Source organism: Hippoglossus hippoglossus, chromosome 11 (genome assembly GCF_009819705.1).
Source record: "Hippoglossus hippoglossus isolate fHipHip1 chromosome 11, fHipHip1.pri, whole genome shotgun sequence".
In the NCBI taxonomy this organism is placed as follows: Eukaryota; Metazoa; Chordata; class Actinopteri; order Pleuronectiformes; family Pleuronectidae; genus Hippoglossus; species Hippoglossus hippoglossus.
The window spans coordinates 11,833,072-11,849,291 of record NC_047161.1 but is presented as its reverse complement, the minus strand read 5'-3'; the positions used below and the strand labels follow the sequence as shown (position 1 = coordinate 11,849,291).

General features: G+C 42.8%; 1 protein-coding gene across 2 annotated transcripts in view; it reads left to right on the top strand.

The window, feature by feature from the left end:
• The first annotated feature begins 2,605 nt into the window (after positions 1-2,605).
• Positions 2,606-16,220, top strand: part of cdk6 (cyclin-dependent kinase 6) — a 34,893-nt gene continuing 21,278 nt past the window's right edge. The window contains exons 1-4 of one of the 2 annotated variants that reach the window (XM_034599939.1): positions 2,606-3,068; positions 3,927-4,295; positions 8,716-8,851; positions 15,214-15,381. In XM_034599939.1, the coding sequence (XP_034455830.1) occupies positions 4,072-4,295; positions 8,716-8,851; positions 15,214-15,381 (528 nt within the window). In that variant the 5' untranslated portion in view covers positions 2,606-3,068; positions 3,927-4,071. Of the gene's footprint in view, positions 3,069-3,734; positions 4,296-8,715; positions 8,852-15,213; positions 15,382-16,220 lie in introns of both variants that reach the window. The other variant, XM_034599940.1, reaches the window with a different exon arrangement.

Here is a 16,220-nt window from a genome sequence, read left to right as displayed (position 1 = left end):
CTAACTCTACCATATCCAACAAAAACAGTAAAATGCTGCTATTCATACATCATCAGTGTTCATAATATTACTTAATATTATTTTCAAAAAGTAACTTGTTTGTAGTTTCACTTAAGAATGCAGGATTAAATATAGCATTGTAATGGAGCTTTTCGACATTTTCATATCACAAATTTTACTAATATAATTAATCAATTACAGGTAAAAACAAAGAGTTTCTGTGTAAAAAAACAACATCAAATAGCAGATAACATCAAAAAGAGCTTTTGTGACAAAACTAATATTTCAAGTATGAAATAAAGTATGAAAATCAAGACAAATATGTTGCTGTTCACACAAAATAATGACTAATTAAAGAGAGAGAAGATTATGATTATTATTAATATTATTAAAATAATAAAAAATTTACCATATCAAAGATAAGTTTCCAGTTAAATTAAGTGCAATTAAAGCCCACCACAAACAACAACATCCATTAAAATAAGTGAGGATTGTTTAAGTTTCTTCCTCTGATTGTTTACTGGGTATTGTCAGTAAACTGTACTTTTGCTCCCATAGTTCTCATATAGAAACTTTAAGAATTAAAGTTAAACACAAGATTAAACAGTAAATTGTGTTCGGACCATAGTAGTCCCAGAACAGGATGTTCATAATTGGACCATCCTGTTCCTGCATCTTTTGTGAAAATGATTCCCCTGCATGAGCCCCTTCAAGGTAAACACAAGACCAACACATGCTGCAGAAACTTGAAGAAAGCCTGCATGTCAGGTATTAGCTGATCAATGACTATTGCCGGGGATTAAACTGAACGGCCACAAAGTTTCAGAATGTGTGTTTGAGATGTGTGTGTGTGTGTGTGTGTGTGTGTGTGTGTGTGTGTCTGTGTGTGTGTGTGTGTGTGTGTGTGTGTGTGTGTGTGTGTGTGTGTGTGTGTGTCTCTCTCTCTCATTTCTATACTGCACACAAGAGATCTAATTGGTTTGTTCTCCGGCTAAATCACAAGTATGCATGCTAATGTATTCAATCTGGGCAATGGCTCTCAGAACTGATTTCACATGAACAATAATGACGGAAAGATGTAAATGCCCACATTTACAGTAATTGGTCTTGGGCACATTGTCTGCATTGTGTGTTTTGTCATGCAAATGGTTTTTAAATGTGAGGTTGCCTATAAAGTTGGGCAGACATACTTCCATGTTATTATCCCCCCATAGTTTTACCTTTTCAATGGAAATCAGTGGATTCTACGAGCAGCAAGCGAGACAGGTTTGCATGTAAATGATGGCACCGGGGGAAGGTCCTTCCTCTGATCTTCTGTGCATTTCTAATACGCTCCCTTCAATGAGGTTGGGAGAATGGGCCTCGGTTACACGCCTGTAATTGGCTATTCATTGGGATAATCTAACATCAAGTCTTGTCATGTCCAAAACCGTGTCCGGCATGGAAGGGGGGAAAAAAGTGAAACTTTATGATGGAGTTTGAAGAACTTCTCAGACATAAACTATTGCTGGACATATATATATATTAATATCTAATAAAGTTAGAGTTAAAAAAACATAAATACATCAAAATAAAACCTGTAAAAATATTGAAATTAAGCTGATAAAATCCTACAACTGAAGTGAGTGTAATGTTTTGTTGAAGAAATCAAGTTTGAGGTTTTAAATTTTTTTAATTATATTTAATTAATGTTTTTAGTTATTGATTATAAATTCCCTTTCATAACAACCTGTAAGGTAAGTATATTTTGTATATAAATTCTATAGAAATAATTGAAAAGGCACATTTGGCAATTCTATTTCAGAATGATTATGATTATAATAAAGTTTCTCATTGTTCATAGATTATTATTATTATTGTTGTAGTTTAAGCCTTTGTGTAATGAACTGACCTGCAGTCATTTTCCCATCTAACAATAAATGTATACTCTGTATAGATGATGATTGTTTGCAGACTTAAAGCTACATATATTCAGAATAAAAAAAAAAAAGTGCTATCCAGTATAGACCACATGGCCATCGGGCCTGGATGGGGCAGGGGGAGCTTTGGCAAACGACCACCCGAGCAGAGGAGTCCTAGCTCCGGCCACAGATCAAGCCACCGGGGCCTTGAACCTGACCCCTCAGGACCATCACAGGCCAAGCTTGTCACACCGCATTCCCGCTGGCACTTTTGTTACCACGGGGGGAGTTCCTCTGTGTTGCAGGGGGCACATAGAAAGATAGTGTGGCCGTCCATCCAACAAACCCCCAAGCTCTCTCTCTCTCTCCCCCCGATTACCCGCGGCGCTCCCGGTGCTGACACTGGGGGGACGGAACCCGCAGCGGAGCGCCGCGTCTGAATGGCGGAGCACCGAGGAGGCCGAGGAGGGAGGCGGCGAGGCCTTTGTAGTCGGGGAGGAATGCGGAAATGTCCCCGCTCCGTGTCAAACCTCTCTGAAGGGGGTCAGGCCACATTCAGCCGGCGTGGGAAAGGCAGGCAGAGCCGGAGCTCACACACACAAACACACAGGCAGGCGCGGGGCTGCAGTTGCATATAAATATATATATATTTATATAGGGCCTATCCAGGGATATATGTACTGGAGAGAGAGGGAGAGAGTGGGGAAGAGAAAGAAAGAACAATTTCTGGTTGTTGGAGGGGCTGTATCACGCGTTTGCCTTTGTCCTGTGACCCCCTCCCCACCCAACACGCCTCATCCCCTTCCCCTACACACTAACTTGCAGTGAGAGTGTGTGTGTGTGTGTGTTAGTGTGTGTGTTAGTACAGCCCTCCACCACCACCACCACTACCGCCCTCCTCCCCTTGTGTGAGTGTATCTGCCGGGGCTGATGCCGTGTCTGAGGCATGGGGGGTTAAAGAGGAGGACTGCTTGCACCCGTCCCCCCCACCCCAAAAAAGAAAAAACTACCTGTGTGGCCCCCGCATGCACGCATGTGGAGGAAGGAGGACAGCGGACCGGGGATGTGTTTGATGCGGGGACAAGGTCTTATTATCCCCGAGACAACAACAGCGACGAGCGCCTCCTCAGCATTTTATTGGACATTTATTGACCACGTAAAAATAAGGTAAACACTGCGAGCGGTGGAGGTGTGTGTGTGGGGGTAATAGTGGCGGATGTGATGCCAAAATGTCTTTAAGGAGCCGCTTTGCAATTTAATATCATTTTAAAACGAGCGAAACGTGCTACTCCTTTGATTTGTCAGTATAACTTTAATTGGGCTGTGCGCAATTAAATTAATATAAATTAGAGGAAGCAGCCGAAGCTGATGAAAACACGTCTAAAACTCCCTCATGAAACCATTTCACGTATTTATAGCGATTTCCGGCACGAAATGCGTCTTTTCGGGCTATTTCACAATTTTCTTTAAAGGACTGTAGCTATAGGAAGTTCAGACAATGCAATCAGTAGACAGCCACGTGCTCGCCAAAGTTTGTGTCGCCTCAAACATAAACTTTGATTAAGCTGGTGATCGGTTAGTAAAGTGACTTAACCAACCCTCAAGCCGAGTGCATGTGTCATGTATGTGCCTGTTCTCTTTTGAATCTGTGATTTAATTCCCCCCTTTTAACAGATTCAGAATTGCAGCCTCGCATGAACATTACTTCAGGAACACTCCGCGTGGAGGAAACTTTATTTTTATTTTTTACAACAAGACAGTTTATTCAACTTAAAGGCGGATCAGTGAAGAGAGTGTGTAATTTGAATTATTTCACATTATTCTGTGTTTAAGGGGTTGGAGGACATGAGCCGCTGTGCGTAATAGAGGAGGAGGAGTGGACGTTGGGACGCAACGCTGCCCTTGTGTTGATAGTCGGAATAAAACATGACAGTGCTGTTGTTGCCTACCTGGAGCACAGTTTGACCAATAACCTGACAAAGATGGTGACTTCCTCCATCTGTGTCTTCTCCCTGTCCTCTGCAGGCATGGCATGTGCCGACTCTTTCCTGTGAATATGCCTTCGTAAAGTTCTCTGGCTCGCCAACAGTCGCCGGGATTCCCCGCAATATTTTCAACAAGAGACGGAGGCAGAGAGACAGAGAGGAAAGGAGCAAAAAAATCAGCAAAAATGGACAAAGAGAGTATTGGCACTCGGTATGAGCCCGTGGCCGAGATCGGAGAAGGCGCTTATGGGAAAGTATACAAGGCGAGGGACCTGAAGAACGGCGGACGATTTGTAGCCCTGAAAAGAGTTCGAGTCCAGACGGAGGAAGAGGGGATGCCTCTCTCCACCATCCGGGAGGTGGCGGTACTGAGGCAGCTGGAGGCCTTCGATCACCCCAATGTTGTCAGGTAAGATAGAGGGGAGAGGTGGGCAGTCCAGTGTGTGTGTCTGTGTGAAATTGTGTGTTTTGCTGGGTTTTTTTGTATGGTCTCTATGGTTATTATGGGGCCTCACAGGGCTGGACGATAATGGCTGCAAATTATATCAAGGCATTACTTACGAGTTGATAAGTATCACGATAAATGTCAGATTATTGTTTCTTTTAAGTTTAAAGATGGATGTTTTGCTCCTGAGTGAAGGTTTTGGTTTTAAACTCTTTATGAGCAGAGAGTGACACTTGATAAACAGCTCAACATTTTACAAATCAGAGTTAGAACAATTGTGTTATACCCCTTCACTCTTCTTGCTTTATGCATAAGCAGTATATCAATATTTATTGGCTGTTTGTTATATTAATATTGATGGAAATGCAATCATTTATGTTTTTTAATTGCCCCGGCTTGAGCCTCACATGTCCCACAGTAGACACACAGTAGACGTTTTTGCAGCAGAAGTCCGCCTTTGACACTTTACTGCTGACAATATGAAAACATGTGTAGCACAACTAGCTGGGTGCTGTCACTGACAGTAGATGCATGCACACCTGTCAGATCCCAACTTTCACCTTTTTCCATTACTGGTTACCTCTCTATAGTTACTGGTTACCTCTCTCCAGTCACACTGATTGACTCATGTATGTATCTCTAAAACACTCAACTCCACTCAGTATTAAACATAAGTCTTTTCTGCCTTTAAAAGACACAACATCCTCAAAAACGGTTCACTTCCGGTCCCTCTTTTCCCAGGGAAATGCTTCTGGTTTATATGTTAAAGTGGAACAGAATATGTATGTTTTTAAAAAAGAGATCATGATCTCTTTTCTCTCAATGACAGCTTCTGTCAGCGTGGGAAACGTGCAGTTTCCATTCAATGTTGACCTTCCTAATGATTTGACCTTCACCTTTCTGTAAGATCTTTATAACTAATATTATTTATAATTATAGACCTGATTATATTCAGTATTTGTAATTAAATATTTACTTATTAGCTTTTTACTAAGCTTTTTACTTTTTTGGCTAAGGGAATTTGACCTAATTTGCTAATTTCAGAAAAGTTCAAGTGGACTTGGGCTGCAATTATGAATGATTTCATTGCGGATGAATCTGTTTCAATAATTGGTTATATTGTTCATAAAATGTCTATAACCCCTAATTTCTTAAAGCAATCGAATAGTTTGATTTGCTGACCAACTTTCACCGAATACGACTGAAATCGACAATTAATTACCTTTGAAAAGTGTCAGTCAATGATTATTTAAATATATATCATTTATATAATTGATTAAAATTGAATTATATATTAATACAGTTGTTGACAATTATTTTTTCAATGCTTAATCATTGATCAGCGGATCAACATATTGACAAATTGTTTCAGGTCCAAAGCAAATGCTGACTTCTTTATTTCAAATTGAAAGATCCAAGATCAACAATGAGATGGTCACCCTATTTAAATTCCCTAATCACACGTCACAGATTCGATGCATTTTATATATGTGTGCCCACCAATCTTACACTGCCAAAGTGCCCACGAGCATGACGGCAACACTGTCTTTGCTCAGCTGCTGAAAGTTAGATTGGATTAACTGACTATATTTAAAGTAAAGTTACATACCCAGTTTGTATAGTTCCTGTCCTCACTGCTCGACGCAGAGAGGACGTTTTCTTTCAGTTTTGTATTGAGAAGTTCACTGAGGTCAGTCAGATACTGCGTCATATGCCGGCTCTGGCCAAGGTCTGACCTTGGTTCTTGTTTTATTATGGGATATTGAGTGCTTTGGGATGGAAGGGGAAGTTCTAAGTGGACTTTCAGAAGCATGGCGAGTCCCCTTTTGCCTCTAACAATAATTCCCCAGCGTATAAATGAATAATAGAGGATAATGTTTATGGTTTTCTCCTAAAGGGATCACAATGGCTTTTGTTGTCACTGGAAGGCAAAGAGTGTACATTGAAGTTGTTTTAGGTCAGTTTTAAGCAGTGGTTAAATTTAGTTTGTTTGCTACTTTGACATCACGAGAATGCGCAGTGGCATTTGTCGCGATAAATTGGTGTAAGAGTGCAAACTGTCGGGCTCATTGAACCATCAGAGGAACCCCACTATCCTCCGGTTTAGCCAGGAAGCAATGCCAAGCAGCTCAGGCCAGGAAGAGTGCATTGTGGGCTTTCTGTGTGACTCCAGGCAACCCCTGGATGTTTGTAATGCGGCCCATTATTCATTCCACATGTTCAGTGTCTGCTGAGAGCCCACATTGTAGCCCAACAATCGAGCGGTGAGGGGCGTTTAACCCCACAGCTTCAAGGCGAGGGCGCCGTCCTTGCTGTGACATCATGCACAAAGCTAATATCTTGAACGGATCGCCTCTCACACACTTTTCTGACTGTAGCATTTCCAAGTCTGCTGATTACAAGCGCGTTGGCACGGACACGTGATGTCTTGTTGGATGGGAATGAAAGGGTTTCCGGAGAGATTCAGTCAGCTCTTTCCATGCTTCAATTTAAAACAGATAATGTAGATTAGCCCGTTTGAATAATAGCAGCATGCATTGGAATTACTGATGTGGCATTGACTAGCATCATTCTCATTGTGAATTCACATTAGCAGCAACAATCATCGATTGTTCAATCTCTTCGGTGTCATTATTTTGTTAGCTTCTGTCTTACTTAGCATAGTTAGCTAAGTAAAAAATATACTCAGTCATTATGCCGTGAAAGCACATTGGGATTACACATTGTCGATAAATACATTGTAGGTGAAGTGTTGTTGAAGTGATGAGGGACAAAATCAGCCCATTTGTGTTATGTAAATTACGTATTTTAACAATACAAAGCATATCTACCGCTTTATTCACATGCTATAGAGGAAAAGTAATGTGATTACAGTAATATATCACTGGCACAACATGCATCAGTTGGAGATCCGTCCAGAATCCATTCATCTCCTCTGTTATCCCGACGAAAGATGCTGCCTTCACTTCGGTCCACTTCCTATAGAGCATCAGGAGTTGTCATGGCACCGGTTGAGGAATGTTACTTGTTGTTCCCAGCTCTTTGAAGACGACATACTGGATGGATTTTTTTTTTCCGGCTTTTCACTAAAGCCTCACTTGGCAGGTCTGCTGACATAATCTGGATTCTTGGCCTTAGTTAGTTGCCCAGTGAAACACAACCAAAAACATTGGGGCTCGGTGCTCGATAGTCTTGAATCCTTAGAAGTTTAGCATTTAGCATGGATCTAGTTGACATTTAAAGAGTAACCTCAGAGAGCGATATCAGCACAACCTGCAGGAGATTGTTAATCTGGTTATTTTCCAGAGATTGCCTTTCACATATTAATATCGCAGTACATAAATTGACCGTATGTAAATCATGCATTCATTATGGATAAAAACTCTAGAACATTCAGATGAGGGGTGGAGTCTGGGTAGAGAATACAGGAGGCAGGACATGACTTCTGCTGCCAAAATCAGTGTTTCTGTTTAAAGCTAAATCTAAACCCAGGCATTGATCCAATCACAAAAAGCTCTCGAATGGCGTCTCCTACATGTGTGACACCCCCTTATCATCCTGAGATCTTGTATCCTTTTTATTTTTTGCATTAGAAACATCAACACACACACTCCCACGCACTGAATTTTCTGGAAATGTTCCTACTGTATTTTCACATGGGTTTACTTGGATCATTTCTGGACATTTTACTACGGGACTGACCCACATTCAGCCCATTCAAGCCTAACTGTGTTAATTTTCTGCTGCGGGTTTCTGTTAAATATAACTATTCAGGAGCCGACTGAGATTTAATTATGATTTTAGGTCTTACTCTAAATGCTGACGTGGATTTTCCCTTTTCATAACTGAATTTAGATCTTAATCGAAGAAAAACGACAAATTCAGGTGTGTTTGCTTTATCTAGATCCTAGACCCTTATCTTAAGCGGACATTTTGACTCGTATCAGCAAGAAACTCGGGTGCAAACAGCAGCATTAACCATGGTTGTCATACCAGTTATTACTATTATACAGGTGATTAGTTACATTGTTTGACACGCCTATTTCTGTCTGAACCACTCCCTGGTTGCCAGATGCATAGATTATCGTGATGTGACACTGCGGCTGACTTTGATTTAAGTAGTGCATTGCTCATGTGCTCAGTATGTCTGAAAGGAAGTGTGTGTGTGTGTGTGTGTGTGTGTGTGTGTGTGTGTGTGTGTGTGTGTGTGTGTGTGTGTGTGTGTGTGTGTGTGTGTGTGTGTGTGTGTGTGTGTGTGTGTGTGTGTGTGTGTGTGTGTGTGTGTGTGAGAGTAAAAAGGTCCAGGCCACCAGTGAGGAGATGTGGTCCTGTCTTATGTTGTTGAAGCTTTAGCCCAATGGACAACTCTACCCTCTTGTTCCAGGTTGTTTGACGTGTGCACAGTCTCTCGAACTGACCGAGAAACCAAACTCACCCTGGTCTTTGAGCATGTGGATCAGGACCTGACCACCTACCTGGAGAAGGCCCCCGACCCTGGAGTACCACCTGAGACCATCAAGGTAATCCTTGTTTTCTACAACTACTGAAAAATGAATGTGGTGAATTATAAACTGGTGTCTTTGAATTGTTAGCAAGGCCGTTTTCAGACATGAAATTAGGTGTCTGAAAAATTGGGTTCAGACATTTCCAGGAGTTTGCCTTTCAAATATTAGAGACGCAGCAGCAGATTGCTTGGTCACAACAACAGGGAAATGCCCAGACATGATGTGGAAATTCCACTGCAAAAATCCCACATCAGCCCTTATCATCAAAGGTTGTAGAATCTCATCCTTACAAGTTGAAGACTTCGTCTGCATCCTCTACCTGTAAGGCTCCGCTCTTTCAACCCGAGATATTTGTATTCTTGCAGTTTCAAAATAAACCACTCACATGCTTGGGGGCTGGCATGATAAAGCCCCTTCAGAAAAATGTCTGGACTTCTTTGCAAACTAATATTCCGACACACATTACAAAACATTTCAATTTCAAGTATTGCTCTGTTTCTATTTGAAATATGAGGAACGCTACTTGCTAAACCTCTCTGGAATGACTGTTGCATGTCTGTATGGTACAGAGTGAGCTTTCTTGGCCGGAGACGTGGAGGACAGAGTGCAGCTCCCTCTGACATCAGAGGTACCAGAGCGTTTGAAGGGCAGCACATGTGGCAGATGGGCTCCAAATTAAAGGCTCCTTCTCTATTTTCATTTTGAGCTCTCAGAGCTGCTCTACACTGTGTTACAGATGGAGACAGAGAAAGTGTGTGTGTGTGTGTGTGTGTGTGTGTGTGTGTGTGTGTGTGTGTGTGTGTGTGTGTGTGTGTGTGTGTGTGTGTGTGTGTGTGTGTGTGTGTGTGTGTGTGTGAAACTGGATTTAAAAACCAAGAGTGTATTTCACTGTCAATCCTCCTCGGTGTCAACCATTCTATTAAAGGTGCAACACCTTCTCACTCACCACTATCAGTTTCTCCAATTCATTAAAATACATCCACATAGGTTCCATTTACACCTTTGCCGAAAGCTCGGAAGTGGATGTGTCGCCAACTCCTTTCCTCCATAACCGTATTCTTTTATTTTAATCTTTCCCACACAAACCCCTTTTTAAAAATCTCTTTATCGCGTTTCACCCCAAAGGTCTGTCGACACACCGCGGACTTCACCGCAGGGGCATGCCTCTATTTTTGGACGGAGGGACCTCCGAGTTTAAAGTGTCATGTTTGAAACGGAGAAGTTGCTGAAGCTAGAGTAACCATCGGTTTCACCCCAGGCCTGGGTTTACGCTTGAAAGTTTTGTGTCAGACTGTAATGTTGGCAAGATGCTGTGCAAGCGTAGACGAGTCAGGTAGATCCCACCCGAGGCTTTCCCAGGGTTTTTCTCTTTTTTTTGCTGAAGTCGATACAGGACGTGGCATAGTGGTAGTTTCTGTGGGTCCCTGTGTAGTGGTGATCCTGATGTGTAGTAAGACCTCAAATATTTGACTTCTGCAGCAATACTGAACACTTTTTACCTAATGTGAACCTGGGACATTTTCTGGAGTTTCACATATGAAGAACGCAGCGGGAGGTTCTCCAGGTCAGACGCATTCCCAATAACGACATTTCCAGAACATTCAGATGACAAGTGGCACCTGTAGATTTTGCAGAATGCTGCACATGACGTATAAATACCCTGAGATATTTTTATTGTTCCATTTTTGTGTATGTAACAGCATCAACACACCCGCTGGCTTGCAATGAATTTTCTGCACATTTGCCTGCTGTAATTCTCACACAGGCTCACTCATTTTCTGGAAGTTTCACAAGGGGCTGGCAGGAAAAGAACGGTGTATGTCCAGAACATCTGACATTTGCGTTCTCACATACAGGCTCTCTGGAAAATTTCAGAAAAATGTTCAGGCTTCAGTTGCTTGTCTGACAGCAGTGTTAATGTGACCAGATCTTCATCCAGGTCACAAATGTAAACACAAAATGCTTTAATAAAGCATAAATAGATATAATCTTCTCTTTATTGAATACTTACAGTGTGGCAAAAAACAAGTGAACCCTTTGATTAAATATCTGGTCAAAACCTCATTTGGCTGCAATAATCTTAAATCCCACTTTCTGTAGCTGTGGATCAGACCTGCACAATGTTCAGGATAAAGTTACTTCCTTCGGCTCAGCCTAACTTTTAGGCCGCCTAATGTGAAAGGTGTAAAAGAAAACTATTTAGGTAAAATAAAATACAATAAGTATTTATTCAACAAATATTTTAAATTATAGAAGGATCAAGCTATGTGTTGTTTGCTTCTTTTGTTTCGTGAAATGTTTAGTGAATAAATGAGGTCCTGTATGAAACTTTGATAAAGAAATATTTGTTCAGAAGCAGCCTTCTCCCTGATTTACATATGATCGGCTGATGAACAGAGCTGTTAACCAGGATTCGGTTTAGCCTTTAGCTCTGGGCCTGTAACCTCACTCAACGTTCTGTCAAATCGTCCTCAATTATAAACAGTTTGTCTGACAGTGTACTGATGAATATCTGCACTCTTTAAAATGACTGTTCACGTTCCCAGCTTTATGCAAATCAGCAGTTCTTCATTCAGAGCATTTTGACTTTGATGTTCACAAGAAGCACCTTCTGATGTGAGCCAGGCCTCCGTCTTATACGATGATGATTTCACTATGGATGAGAACAAAACTGCTATTTATGATTTGTTTGTTCGAAAATCCAAACATATTTTAAGACATTTATACATGAGTGGAGATAATATATGTTTGGGTTTGGTAATGTTTTCATCACTGTTTGTCTGTCTTTTAGCAAGATTATGCAAAAACTACCAAACCAATGTTATTGAAACTTGTTGGAAGGATGGAGGAAGAACCTGTTAACCTTGGGAGATTATTTGATTAAGGGGGCGGATCCAGGAATAGTTTTTTTCACTTCCTTTAACATTGTTAGAGCGTGTTTTAAAATTTCTCAATAAATAATGAATGGACCTTGATGAAAAAGATTGGGTCAATAATGTCTCAAATTTTAAGTTTTTCTGATTTCTATTTGTTTTATATAACTTTCAACTGAATCTCTTTTGGAATTAGTGTGTCAAAAAATACATGTCAGCTTAAACTCTGTTAGATTAGTTTGAACCATTTCATATTTCTTTAGTTTTGAATTTGAAACCCTTTTTTAATTAATGGCAGTGTCTTAGGGATAAGCTGATTTAATTGATTATTCCATCAGTAGGAAAATTAACCGACAATTGATTGGTTGAGCATTTTCCAATACAAATGAATGGTTCCCACAGTTGGTGATTAACCAGTAGATCAATACAGACTGAGGGATTAATGGAAAGAATCAATCATGATAGTTGCAGTCTTAATCCGTGGATCTTGCGTCCAAGATCCAACAGTTTTTGTGGTGGTCTGATTGAAGTGAACAAAAAAAAAAAAGACGACAAAAGAGCTTGAGATAGAAGTTGAAACCATTGCCTCTTGCCTGGAGGGCTTTCTTTTAAATGTTACAAAAATTAGTGGACATAACCCCATCCCCCCCATAGCTCACACACACACAATTCTGACGTTGGGAGCGGACGTTTCTGACGCGGTCCAACAATGCAACAAGCACTTTGTTTGAAGCATGGTGACCCCTTAAGGCACACCTCCTTCCTTTTGCTTTCTCCTCACATCCATACAGCCGGGGTCTTGAGTGGACAAAAGGACAATGATGGAGTGACAAGATGGCCCAGGCGCCATCCCCTGTTATTTCTAGGACAGTGGATACTGCACAGTAACCCCCAGTGTAGCCCCCCTCTCTCCTCGATAACTTCATTTACCACCAGATGACCAATCCCTTTCCAACAATCCTGATATTGGCACACCTCTACCCATCAGATTAAGTGCTTACCTCTTCAGTGTTACTTTTGAATTCATCCACATTTAACCAAGAAGAACAGGCACATACTTTTTTCTCAACGCCAATCTACCCCCAGCACCAGACACCCACCCCTGGTCCACCCCTGTTCACTCCAGCCCCCCCACCCTCTACCACCCATTCGGCCTTCCTCAGACTCGAGACCCACCACATGCTCATTGATGAAAGGGGCCCTCCTCCAGCAATCAAATGAGCTGGAAGGACATCAAGCGACCGGGCTGCCCCAGCCTCGGTGCTCCTCGCCCGGCCCGGCGCTTGAGACTCGCCCACCCTCCTGCGCCGCCACCGTCCAAGCTTCCACTACTCCATTCTGAGGGCCCATAAAGGGGGAGGTTAATGAAGCATGGGGAGGGAATTACACTAACGCTAACCGGCAGATGTCCCATATTGTGCTTGGCTACAATAAACAATATGGCTGCCTCTGGTCCATTTGCATTAGAAAGGGAGGCGCACTGAGAAAGCCATGTTTTGACTGCATCTTGCGGAGGGCTGACTACTTTTTTCCCTGGACCTTTTTCCTTTTTTTTCAGGGTCAGATCTGTTGCCTTTTTGTGTGATTTGGTTTCCTCCTGGCCAAGTTGTTTATGGGGGGTTTCTTTTTGGTTGAAGTGTTGCCAGTTGAAGACAGTTGTGCATTGAGCAACTCATGTGAGTCTCGTTGGTGCTGGAACTTTTCTTCGGCTCCGAGTAGGATCTCTTTCACCCCCTTTTGGCATGTGGTTGTTAAACTTTGAGGCATCGTTCGACCAACTATTTTAATGTCTGCACTTAGTTTTTTCGACAGATTCACACTGCAGTTGAACACAGCTGGGATATTTCTCGTCACTCAGTTTTGTGGGTAATTGATCCGATGGAGAGCATGGCACCCGGGCCAAAGGGCCAAGATTGTTTGTGTGTTTGTCCAAGAGTCACACTTGTGAGATAATTGGTGTTTACTCGGAAATGCTGCTGAAAGGAAGCACGGTGAAATGGCTATTTAAAGCAGAAAGGAACTAATGGGGGGGGGGGGGGGTGCTATTGTGTCAGACACACACACACAAAATAACCAACTACCCGCCGCTGTCCTATGGCCCTGTCTGTCTGCTGCCCTGCTCTCTAGGTCATGGCTGGATGGAGCCGTAGAAAGGAAGGTCTGTTTATGCATCCTGCCTGCTCCTGGTCAGAGGGCAGCCCCCCACACACACACACACTTGCACAGCCTGGGAAGCACACACACAAATGAAAATGTAGATGTAACGTTACATTAACACAAACCCAGGGGGGAGGGGGCCTTCACTCACATCACTCCCCAGCTCTGCAGTGCTGTGTTGGGGGCGCCCCGTCTCCACCGCTGCGGCCGGCACAGCAGCCTGCCCCGCGCCGTTTGCTAATGTTTTCTGCTTGACTGTGCAGACCCCTTTGACTCACTCACCAGCTGGTCGGCTAGTGAATAGAGCTGCGGGCTCGGGTCCATGTCACTTGTGAGGTCTTGGCGGAGGGTTTTGGGGTGTGTGTGTGTGTGTGTGTGTGTGTTTAAGAGAGAGTGTGTGTGTTTTGAAAGGGGGGGTGTATGGTGTAGAATGCACACCCGGCATCACAGCATTTTACTGCACCAACATTTCTCCTTTATCTACTTGTTGTTTCCTTTTCAAACGGACAAAATCACTTTTATAAATATCAATTCTTATCTGTTAACAAAAAAAATCGTCCCAAGACTTCGTAACTCTGCCAAAGACTCACCGGGTTAAGCTACTTCGCAATAACTTATTTGTTTACAGGTGCAGCGCCGGTTTGAGCGTTTCAGTTTGAAGAGAACATGTCGAAGCAGGTTGACATAGCTGGTTCCTGCTCCCACCAGTTTGTGTTGTCAGTGTGTCGTGGATGCAGCGCCTGTGGCCATCACTGAGGTCAGCGTATGGGCATAAAAAGAGAACCGGCGCCAATTAACTCAAGCAGGACAGCTGCCGGGGGAACAGAGACCCGAGCTCGCACAGAGCGGGGCCTCTCTCTGCCACTATCGTGTGTGTGTGTGTGTGTGTGTGTGTGTGTGTGTGTGTGTGTGTGTGTGTGTGTGTGTGTGTGTGTGTGTGTGTGTGTGTGTGTGTGTGTGTGTGTGTGTGTGTGTGTGTGTGTGTGTGTGTGTGTGTGTGTGTCAGTTATCAAACATCTGCCACAGTCAACAAAAAAAAGACACAGTTAACTCCCTCTCTATCTAAATGTCTCAGCCATTCTACTTAACTTCTCACTGCGGGTCCCTTTCAGGTCTTTTATTGCTGGTATGACACAGGAATTAATTCAAATGTTGTTCTAAAGGTGCAAGGTCGCAAAACCATCTGTCTTTTGCTTTTTCTCTGACAATAAAGGCCGAACGTTTTAAGTAAATTCAATTCAACAGGTCAGATTTACTGGATTCAGAGCCATAAATAAAAATCTGCTCAAACTTTTTTCCACAAAATACTAACTTAAAACATCCTCACTACATTTTGTCGTCTCACAGGATATGATGTACCAGCTGCTCCAGGGGTTGGACTTCCTGCACTCTCACCGCGTTGTCCACCGCGACCTGAAGCCCCAGAACATCCTGGTCACCAGCGGAGGACAGATCAAACTGGCCGACTTCGGCCTGGCGCGCATCTACAGCTTCCAGATGGCGCTCACCTCTGTGGTGAGTTATATCTTGTTCATATATCTAAAACACAGCAAGACTTATTTTCCTTGCACCAAACTCTGTCAGCCCACGGTATCACAGCAGATGTACAGAGGCGTAAAAGTGGGTCGCAGGATGTTTAAACTGGGTCGAAATATTTTTTTCCCGCTATATATGACATAATTTTCTTACTTGTCTGTGGTGATGTCACTTATCACTATATAGGCTTTAGATCATCTGTCTAGCTCTGCAATTTGCAGAGATGTCTTGGAAAATGTGTTTTTTTCCGGACCATATTTCTTTATTGATGTTGACCTTTTTAATCAGCTCAATCGTCTGGAGATACCATCCCAAATATTATTCCCACCAAGTCTAGTTAAAATCAGTCTATACGTTTAGTCCTGTACAGACACAAACACACACAAACACAGAAACACACCGCCCTGAACCACCCTCCCATCTCCAGAGAGTTAGATAAAAAGCGTCTAATGTGATATAGCGGGCACTTACAGGGCATCAGCGGGTAGCTGTGCGGCGCCGGGCCGAACGATAGGGTTTCTCTGTGTAAAGTGAGAGCTGAGGGCCCCCGCGGCCCGTCTCAGGAATCCCTCAGTGGTTGTTGCAGACAGGGACGGAACAGACGAGGAGAGACAGATCCCCCTCCCACCCCGGCGTCGGTACTTTGATGTCCAACTATTGAACTCTGGGCTCTGATGACCAGATAGTATAGAGAGGGACTGAAAGGAGTCTTTGGAGGAGCTTGAAATAAGGAGAAATGAGACTTTCACGATGAAGGTAGTAGCTCCATACCTTTTTTATAAGCCTTTATTTGCAGAGAGAGGTTTTCCTGCTCTGTT